Consider the following 10,423-nt stretch of genomic DNA (forward strand, 5'->3'; position numbering starts at 1 on the left):
CTTTGCCCTATCTCTGGGTTTAATTAGATTCAAGATTCAAGATGTTTATTGTCATATGTTCAGTTAATTCAATTCAGTTTTATTTATAGTGCCAAATCATAACAAAAGTGATCTCAGGACACTTTACAGAGTAGGTAAAGACCACACTCTATGACTTATTTATGATTTACAGAGACCCAACAATTCCCCCGTAGAGTACGGTGGCGTTGAAAACCTTCACTATAACAGACAGGAACGTCAGACAGACCCAGCTCTGTGGAGGACGCACATCTGTCTGCACCGGGGAGAGGAAGAAAAGGAGAGAGAAAGAGAGGAACACAAAGACAGACAAAAGACAGAGAGACTGACACACTTCCAGAGATGCAAGCAGCCAGCGAGTAACAGTAACTATAACAACATCTATAGTAATGTGAACATGACCCACGTGTTATGGCGGTCTACACAGCAGAACAGCAGGAGCACGCACATCCAAGGTGACAGAACATGAAAATGTTAATAATTATGACAAAAGTTAGGACGGACGTCATACTGCACAATGAAATCCTTACTTTGCACATCTCCCTGGTCACAAAGAAAGTAAAAATGAAACAAAGATATATATTTAACAGTGTCAGAAATAGAATTTTAAAAAAAAGAGGTCCTTTTTATTATTATTATTCTCATTTTCTCTTTATATTGCGTTGTTGAAGCCTGAGACGACGGCTGCTGCTGTAATTATTGTGCACATGACAAATAAACCATCTTGAATCTTGAATTACATTTTCAATTATATCTGATTTATAGCTTTATAGACGTTTTTACAGCAGACTTTATTAATTAAATTTAGTCTGTTATGTCCTTTAATTGTACATTTTTAATGTATTAATTTAGTTTCCTATCTGTTGCACATATCGGACTTTGAGTCATTTACGTTGCACATTTGAATCTCTGTTGTTTTCCATTTCTTTTGCACTTTTTGTTTTTTGTTTTCTATTTCTTTTGCACTGTTTATAATGCATTTATTGTATATATTACTTCAGTACTCATTGCACCGTGGGTCGGAGAGGAACTTATTTATTTATTCGATTCCTCTGTGTGCCTGGCACATATTGCAGACATTGACAATAAAGCTGACTTTCACTTTTTGACCTTGAACTTACACCTGGAGTTGCAAACCCTCCATTGAAGCAGCCATAATTAATGTTATTAATTGCACCTGGTGCCTTTCCTGCTATGACACATGAATCTGTTACCACTAAAAACATCATAAAAGTTTGTGTAAAAAAGGCAAACCTGTGCCAAACTCTCCTGCTGTGTGTCCAGGTTACCACCACCACCAACAACAATGTCATTAACACCTCCATGACCTATTCAATTTAATTTTGACCTCTTAAGATTCAATGTAGCCTACACAGTATAAACCTACTCATCAGGAAGTCCAGTACGACCATGTCCATGAAGTCCACCAGGCGCGTGCCTTTGTCGTATGGCTCTGTCTTTGTCACCGTCGAACAGTAATCTGGTTCTGACTCCCACCTGAAAAACACACAGACATCATTCACTCTTTGGCACAATTACCTCAAACTAAAGCACCTGTGGTTGATATGAGCATCAGTCTGTATCTGTCACTGTTTCTCAAATTGAGAGTGTACACTTGCAGTATTTCCCTTCGTTTCTTGCACACAAAAAGACCTTTGCCTCTTTAATCAAAGTGTCTTCTGTTTCATTTTACCTTCCATTCATGCAGCATTTGTTTCTGCAAAATCTGATCCACACATATATCAGATAGCAGCTGCAACATTGATCTAAGTTGTCTCCATACAGCAACTCTGCAAGTATCTTAAAACCCATGCGGTGTGATACTAATTCATGATGATGAATTAATATTTAAATGCAACACAACTGTAGCTGTGGCCTAAATGGAAACGTGTTTAAATAATAACCTGTGAAAAGCTACATTTAAAAAAATTAATCATTTAAGAGACTTTGTTATTATGATCTCATATCCAGACCCAGCACACCGGCTCCTGCTTAAAGACCCACTAACTTTGCCAGTTTGCTGCGGCTGTAGGAGCGTCTCCAGGGGGACCTCCAAGATCTGCGGGACGCCAGTTTGAGATCAGGCAGCATTACGGCCAAGGAAGCCTCCAGGTCCCTGGGGCGGCCGCACACAGCGTGCTCTGTTGAACAGTAGTAGGAGCACTGGCCATAGAAACATGTACTACCCACTGGGGGGAGCCAGAGGTGCACAGAGAGGACAGGAGAGGGGAGGGACGAGAAAATGGGATAAAAGAGGTTTTGGGTGACCAGAGAGCATTATAATGACTTGATTGGGGGGAGTTTGAGCAGTTAAAATGAATATTGGAGGACTGTTTGAGTCGTACCAGGGGAGGTAAAAAAGGTCCGTGCCAGCTTGCGGTCGGTAGTAACGTCTTTGATCTCCTTGACCACGTCCACCAGCCTCCCTACCACTGGTGGGACTCTCCTGTAACCCAGAACCCTGCAGGGACAGTGGAAGAAAGTATGAGATGAAGACAAAAAAAGAAAACCAAAGAAGCAAGGGATCAGAGAAGAACTGTTTTCCGCTCATTGTGAACATTTTCGCAGTATAGTCTTTGGTACCTGTCCAGGTGAAAAGCTGCAATTTCCGCATTGTGTCTCTCAAAGTCTGAGAAGTAATAGAGGTTGTAATTGGTTTCGTCATCTCTCTCCTGCCTGCCAGGGAGAGGCAAAGTCAAACTACAGCAAGTAATACATACATAGTACAAATAAAGCCCATTTTAATTGGCTCTCTCGCTTTGAACAAGCGCACACGGGCTGTAGAAGTTTCTGTTCACTATAAAATCTATCAACAACTCTTGAGTATTCAACATTTATCAAACATTACACATCATCCTTTCTAATATACACTAAAACAGTACATTTATCAGCTGTCTGAAGGCTTGGAAATTCCTCTCTTTGCATTGTCTTCAGTTTCCCTTCATGATTTATTGGATTCATCTCAAGACAACTGGAAGGATTGAATCTTTTTTTTTCATTATTTAGATTTTATACACACTCTGTAATATGAGCGATGCGTTGGACTCACTTCATGGGCTTCACCATGGCTTGCCCATAGTTGGGAAATGACATCACCAGCTTCAGTTGCGTCCCCCCAGACTTCTGCACTGAAAGACAATACAGAGAATGTTTCCATGGCAACGAAAGCACACAGTGAACACACACACACGACACACACACACACACACACACACACACACACACACACACACACACACACACACACACACACCGGAAACACAACACACCATGCTTCGACCAAACACATTGACCATTAATGGGGCCACACACTCACAGTGTAACAGGGAAAACATGCGTCATCACCAAGATATAAGAAGGTTTAATCAGTTTGCGAACCATGTGTCATCGCTCTGACACACGTATACACACACATGGGTTTTGCTATATTTAGTGGGACATGTGTAACTGGCATTTGTTCCCGTGAGTGCTACACAGCCTTCACGATATAATATGATACGCATTTATGTCATTTTCATCACATAACTTCAGTGTTTTACCTTCTTTATTTGGAATTCCTATATTTTTATATCGCAGAAGTTCAGCATCCGTGAGGAACTCGGAGTAGAGCCGCTGCTCCTTAGCGTTGAAAGGAGCCAGTTGAGGTGGTTCGGGCATCTAGTAAGGATGAACCCTGGGCGCCTCCCTAGGGAGGTGATCCAGGCACGTCCAGCTGGGAGGAGGCCTCGGGGAAGACCCAGGACCAGGTGGAGAGATTAGATCTCCACACTGGCCTGGGAACGCCTCAGGATCCCCCAGTTAGAGCTGGTTAATGTGGCCCGGGAAAGGGAAGTTTGGGGTCCCCTGCTAAAGCTGCTGCCCCCGAGACCCGACCCCGAATAAGAGGCTGAAGATGAGATGAGATGCGATGAGGAGTCAAGAAACATATTTAGCTCGATCTTTAATGTCTTAACAAGCGCTACGTTTATGTGCACATGGTAACTTTGAACTCTTTTGACTGTATAGTCCCCGACGCACTGGGCACCAAATTTTCAAAGGCACAAATATGGTTTAAAAAAAAAAAAAACTTCAGTAGATCTTTACAATTCCACTGTTTTGGATGTGAAATTGGAATATGCAAATCATTTCCACAGGTCTTGTGCTTTCAAATTACAGTTGGTCAAAGTTGCGCGGAGGTTCAACCACATGCCACTCAACATAAGCTAACAAAAAACCTGCCATCCCTACGCATATTTGTGCTTATTAAAGCAAGGCCGTGTGTCTTTTAAAAGATGAAATCACACATTCTTCCTCCCCCTGATAATTCAAAATTTAGTTTACAAACAAGAAAACACGCTCGGTTTAATTGACTCAGGGTTTTCAATTTATAATTGTTCTATTGCAACAAAGGCTAAAGGACAGATATGCTGTCAAACTGGCATTATTAAGTCAGTTCTCTGCCTCTGTGACTATTATTATCTGCGTGGTACTCTCACTCTGCTTTAACATGATTTATTATGAAGTAACTTGTGGCCACAGTGGCTGTTATTCAGAAAAAAGTTGCATAGTTTCACTGAAAGAAGTAAACCTTTAACGCCTATCATGAGTTCCAGGAGAACCGACATTCCCATTCAAATAGCATTCAACACGGCAGCCATTTTTGTCTCTGCTGTTGCCATTATAAAGAACTATGACCATTGTATTGTGCTAACTTCAGGATACATTTCTGTACAAGGGGACTTGCGGCAAGTCGAGGACTCACTGAGGTTTCGCAACACATAAGGAGTTCAGTACTGCAAGGCATGGAGAGGCGTCTTTTGTGCATCATATGTTGCCTTGCTGCTAGAGAGGATCAATGAATTTAGTTGCTTCATATTTCTTTGGTAAGTCATCAAGTTCAAAATGGATTTCTCAAACTACTGTGACACATTTTACAGCCCCACTGGTGTTGTTACCATAACAACTTACAACAATCGTCATTTTTCATGCACTTTGAACTGTTCTTTTTCTCATGTACTTTCACACAGTACGTGAATATTACGTGGCAATAAAGCAACATTTTTTCCCCCGAAATAAGATGGATTTCGGAGATTTCGTACTCCAAAATACAAGCATGAGGATTATACAACAACTGAAGTTGGAAGTCCCGTTCAAGATGGCAAACTTTACTTCTTTCAATCTTGACACAAGCATCTCATTCCTAGATCCACTCGTTCCTTTCTTACCTTTCACAATAAAAGCCATATCCCCAAAGAAATTTAAGTCAAAAGCAACTGGACTTGGTTATTTGTCTAGGAAGGCGTTTCACCTCTCATCCAAGAGGCTTCATCAGTTCATGTACGCAACAGGACCAGGCTGGGACTGGACCAGGACCAGGACCAGGACCAGGCTGGGACTGGTCCAAATGTCTGGTGTGGCGATCCAGGTATTTAACCTCTAGTGAGGGCGTTCAAAAGGCCGATGATGTAACTGGAACCCTTTGTGTCCCAAGTGCCAACCACCGTCATTGGTGGGAAGTTGGTTTCGACTTCGTTAGTTGGTTTCAGGTTAAATACCTGGATCTCCACACCAGTTAGTTGGACCAGTCCCAGCCTGGTCAGATGTGTACATGAACTGATGAAGCCTCTTGGATGAGAGGTGAAACGTCTTCCTAGACCAGGGGTAGGCAAGTCCGGTCCTGGAGAGCCACTGTCCTGCGTGTTTTAGGTTTCTCCCTACCCCAACACACCTGAGTCGAACAACAATCAAACTGTGACAAGCATCGGCTGCTTGATAACGAGCAAATCATTAGAATCAAGTGTGTTAGAGCAGAGAGAAACCTAAAACATGCAGGACAGTGGATCTCCAGGACAGGAATTGCCCACCCCTGTCCTAGACAAACAACCAAGTCCAGTTGCTTTTGACTGAAATTTCTTTAGGGATACGATGACCTGGACAAATGAGAATATTCACAGGCGAATAAAAGCCATAGACTGTATAACTATTGAGCCGAGCTGGCAGGCTGAGCACGTCACAGGTACGGATATTCGTAGGCGGTGGAGAAAGGCCTTTAGTCAAATGAGCCCGGCAAACAGTTTGATGTCCATTCACTGCATTCTGTGGTGTTCCCAAACCAAAACTGCCTTATAACCAGACTGGACTCTCAGAGGTCGGTGCTCACAAGTTTAACTAAACAAGACACCCCACTCAGCGTGAAAAGGTGAGAAAGTGGAGAACCATGCATGATTAATTGACACTGAGGTGTTTGCTTCACGGCCTGTGGCTCATATATCCCCAATCCAACTCTGCTGAGCTTCCAAGGCTCTTCAAAGCTTCACTGTAGCTTTCATTTCTGGGGAGCTTCAAAGACAATCTCCATTTGAAAGTCTAACCCTAAACCTCAGGTGACCCACAACCACAACAACCCTCCCCTTTATTTTCACTCTCCCTCCCTGACGCTCACACACAACACGTTTGGGTGTGGGGGTAAAGTTAGTTCATGTAATAATGATAGATCTACTTCTTTTTAGGACACCATGCTGTTCTTGTGCTGCAGTCCTACAAAAGTCCCACAATTATCTAATCAAGAAGACAATTGAGCCCCCTCCCAAAAAATGCACAGACATATACCATCCAGCTTAAAACACAGCTCAGAAGTCTTGTGTCACACCTGCGCTGACGATGCGGTGCGTGGCGAGCTGCTGGGTCAGCGGCTCTATGTTGGGGTCACGATGGGAGTACAGCTGCCAGCGGGAGATGCCCAGGTGGAAGCGCAGCCAAGGAGGATGGCTGTCACTGCTGCTGTTCCAGTGGATGTCCTCGTAGCCTTCCTGGCTAGCACTCACCCTGGAGAGAGAGCAAGGGATGAGAGAGCGATGATGTGGGAGGCAAAGAAAAGTGGGTCAGCTTAGTTTCCCTCTCAGAGACCTGCACTTGAAATGGCCTTTGCTAGACAAAGAACTGAACGGTCCAACAGTATTAAAAAAACATAAATAAAACAAGCACTTGGCCAACTAGAGGGCGACACGGTGGAGTGGTGGTTAGAACTATCACCTCACAGCAAGAGGGTTTCTGATTCGAATCCTGGCTGGGGCCCTTCTGTGTGGAGTTTGCATGTTCTCCCCGTGTCTGCGTGGGTTTTCTCAGGGTTCTCCGGTTTCCTCCCACAGTCCAAAGACGTGCACGTGTTCGGTTCATTGATGACTCTAAAATTGCCCGTAGGTGTGAATGGTTGTCTGTCTCTGTTCGTCTCTATGTGCCCTGCGACAGACTGGCGTCCTGTCCAGGGTGGACCCTGCCTCACGCCAGACAGGGATAAGCGGTTGAAGATGAATGAATGAACTTAGCCAACTAACAAATTGCACAGCAGCTGAACGATATCACGAGATTACGTGAGAAGGGCGGGTCAGTGTCACACAAAAATCTTGTTAGGTTCAAAGTAATGTCTTTGTGTGCCTAACAGAAGTCATCCGACCAATCAGCATCCTGTAAGGATCTACCGGCAGTTGAGGGAGGAGGGGGGAAGGCGGGAGCAGGGAGTGACGACACAAGAGGGTCGTTCAAAAGAACAATGGCAGCTCCTTAAGAGGTTAGTTAAGATGCTGCAAAAGCATCAGTTTTATTAGAAATGGAGAGAAGAAAATGGCACTGAAGGCTTTTTCGATTGAAAAGTTTTCTCTCCTCCTGACTTACTTCGGCGAGAGTTTAATAGACAGTTGGTTCATCGAATCACCTGCCAGGTATGTTTCCAATGACGGGTTTTGCTTTTTATATCATTAAAAACTGGATCTCTTTGGGTTCTGGACTGTTGTGGAGTTGACATCTTAGGTTCTTGACACTTGTGATGGGAATGTTTTACTTTTTTTCTGATATCTAACTAGAATAGATGGTGTCTCTGTCTGTTTGACCTTCGATTTTTCTCGACAATCATTCATCCGATTGACTTCTCACTTGGCAGGTGTACTGCTGACGTCCCAAGGTCCAGAGGAAGTGGAATGTCAAGTGTGAGCTCTTAAGATCTACTGTATGGGAGATATTTATTAGTAGAGCATTATCTTCAGTTGTTTGGATGAGCAGTTCTCCAGAAAGCTGCGCATTTTTTAAAATTTAATATGTTTTGAACCTGTACTTAATTTGTTTTACAAATGAAACAATAATAAATTAATTGAAACATTTGTTAATTGTTTCGATAAATTCATTGCTGATTCATTGACAAAGTAATTGTTAGCTGCAGCTGTAGTAGAAACTGTAGAGACTGCAGCAAGTATCATGTTGAGGAGAAATTGCTGCTGGAAAAATGCCACGAAAAAATACAAAGTGTTCCAAGGAGATCGCTCATAGCTCTTGTTGTGTCTGCAAAGTCTGTCCCCCCGATTTGATTCGTTTTGTTTATCATTCTTGCTTTTGAAGACATACATTAACCGACAGTATACAGAAGCCCATGCATTCCTGCAGAGACACCCCAGAAACCTATAGCAGCAGCACTGTGAAGAGTACAAAGCAGCCTTGACAACAGGAGATCATGTCTGCTCCCTGCAGTCTGACCCATCTGGTGAAAATCTTGCATTTGCATGTATTTTTAGATAAAAACGCAAAGAAATCAAGTGTCATATTACCAGTTATTACCACCCAGAGTTGCCTATACAGTGTTGTTTGTATTGAATTGCGTGAAAAGACGCTGAAATAAGTTGTGAATACAAGTATGTGTGGTTAAGTGAAATGGTTTTGGGACTGTATTCCTTGAATGTGAGAATGAAATCACTCACCACATCTGAGAGCTCTTCTCACTAGCCTTGACCTTTGGCTTCACTTTCAACAGCCAGTCATCCTCAGAGATTGGAAGAGTGGGCATATTGTAAAGAGGGTGGTCAAACAGCGCCTCCAGCTTTGACAGACTGGACTCCACAAGTTCAGCCTGGTTGATGTCAAAGCGACCCGCTTTGACTGGCATGTCCACTTTGGCATATTTACCTTCTTTCACTGATAAGCCCACATCAGAATGTGTTTGCATATGAACTTTTGCATCCTTATTAGCGTGTTTATCTGAAGAATCTCTCCGTGCATTACGGGTCGGTGACTCAGCTGGACCACCGATCCCCAAAGAGGTGTAGTCGGTGTGTGCCAGGTCTCTCACGATGTGTGTCCTCGGTGGCAATGGGGGGTCACAGGGCTGGTGGTAAATGGGAAGCGACACAAGCGCCAGGAGGAGGTGGAGGAAAATGCTGATGAAGGCCAAGGACAGACAGATTGTCCTGGAGCGGCAACGCATACGCGACATCATCCTCTTGAGAGAAGGAAGATATGAGGGGAAGAAGGGAGAAAGAAAATGTGGCGTAAAAGGAGACTGACAAAAGCCATATGGTGTAGAGCATTTAAAACATATTAAAGTAGCATCAAGCAAGCATCAAAACAGACTTAATGAAGAACACAGCTTTGATAAAGCCATTAAGGAAGCTTTTAAACACTGTAATTAAAAAAGTGAATGTCAGTGTACTGCAATCAGCTACCATTATCATATGACCTCACTGAAGTCACTGCAAAAAATCCTCTGTCATGTGAGAGAAGAAAAATACAACTTACATACAGCTTGCTTCCTTTAAATGTGTTTTCTGTCGCCCCGCTGCTGCTGTTGTTGTTGTTTCTCAGTGGACTAAGGCAGGACTCTATCTCGTATCCAGTCAGCCTTTACCCGGTTGTTTGTACGTTTCGCTGTTACCAGGCTCAGGTAGGGAGGGTGCCAGGTTAAAGCGATCTGGACACGGATCAATGTGTTTACTCTCTCTTTCAAAGTGTGTCCCTTTGTCCCTGTATTTGACCTGTCAACATTCTGCTTTAGGGTGCAACTTAATTTGTACAGTATGTCTGATCCCTGGAGGTCACTTCAGAAAAAAAAGACTAAGAAGATTGGGATGGTAATCTGCCTGATTATTTCAAAAGACAGCCAGGATGTGTGTCGATCAGAGCAGTAAGGAGCTACTTTAGTACACACACATCACACACAACCTGAACATTGCAGGATGATTTGCACTGTCTACTACGCTGATGTTAGACATTTTAAACATGATTGTAAAGGGACCATGAAGGGCAAATCAAGACAGCACTTCTTTGATGTGGAAATGATTACTTCTGTTGTTATATTCAATGACTTCTGTATTAAAGGATTCGTTGTGGTTTAAAAACACAGCATTTCAAAGTTGGCCCTCCGCCCTAACTCAACCAGGGTTTGGGCGCACGCCAGCAGGTGAAGCCAACTCCCAATTTTTTTTGTTTTGGAATGAACTTTCTCTGTTTTGTATTTTGCATCACTATATTTGCATTTCGGCACAGTGTCTGCCATCTATGTAGCTTCCTCTTGAATGCATGCTAACAATGTGGCACCTTGTCGATATTTTTTTTTATAAAGTCTAACCCTCACACCCTGCGTGCTGTGGCTAGTCAAACACACACA

At 43.2% G+C, this 10,423-nt stretch overlaps 1 protein-coding gene across 1 annotated transcript in view; it reads right to left on the reverse strand.

Moving 5' to 3' along the window:
- The window catches only part of LOC310963621 (extracellular serine/threonine protein kinase FAM20C-like), a gene marked incomplete at both ends in the record, with an annotated part of 34,718 nt that extends 25,462 nt beyond the window's left edge, over positions 1-9,256 (reverse strand). Inside the window, 7 exons of the mRNA XM_083936508.1 lie at positions 1,406-1,515; positions 2,027-2,207; positions 2,364-2,479; positions 2,602-2,694; positions 3,068-3,146; positions 6,647-6,822; positions 8,742-9,256. Coding sequence (XP_083792634.1) covers positions 1,406-1,515; positions 2,027-2,207; positions 2,364-2,479; positions 2,602-2,694; positions 3,068-3,146; positions 6,647-6,822; positions 8,742-9,256 — 1,270 coding nt within the window. The remainder of the gene's footprint in view (positions 1-1,405; positions 1,516-2,026; positions 2,208-2,363; positions 2,480-2,601; positions 2,695-3,067; positions 3,147-6,646; positions 6,823-8,741) is intronic.
- Between the last annotated feature and the right edge of the window lie 1,167 nt (positions 9,257-10,423).

This window comes from Echiichthys vipera, assembly GCF_963691815.1.
Source record: "Echiichthys vipera genome assembly, chromosome: 2".
NCBI lineage: Eukaryota > Metazoa > Chordata > Actinopteri > Perciformes > Trachinidae > Echiichthys > Echiichthys vipera.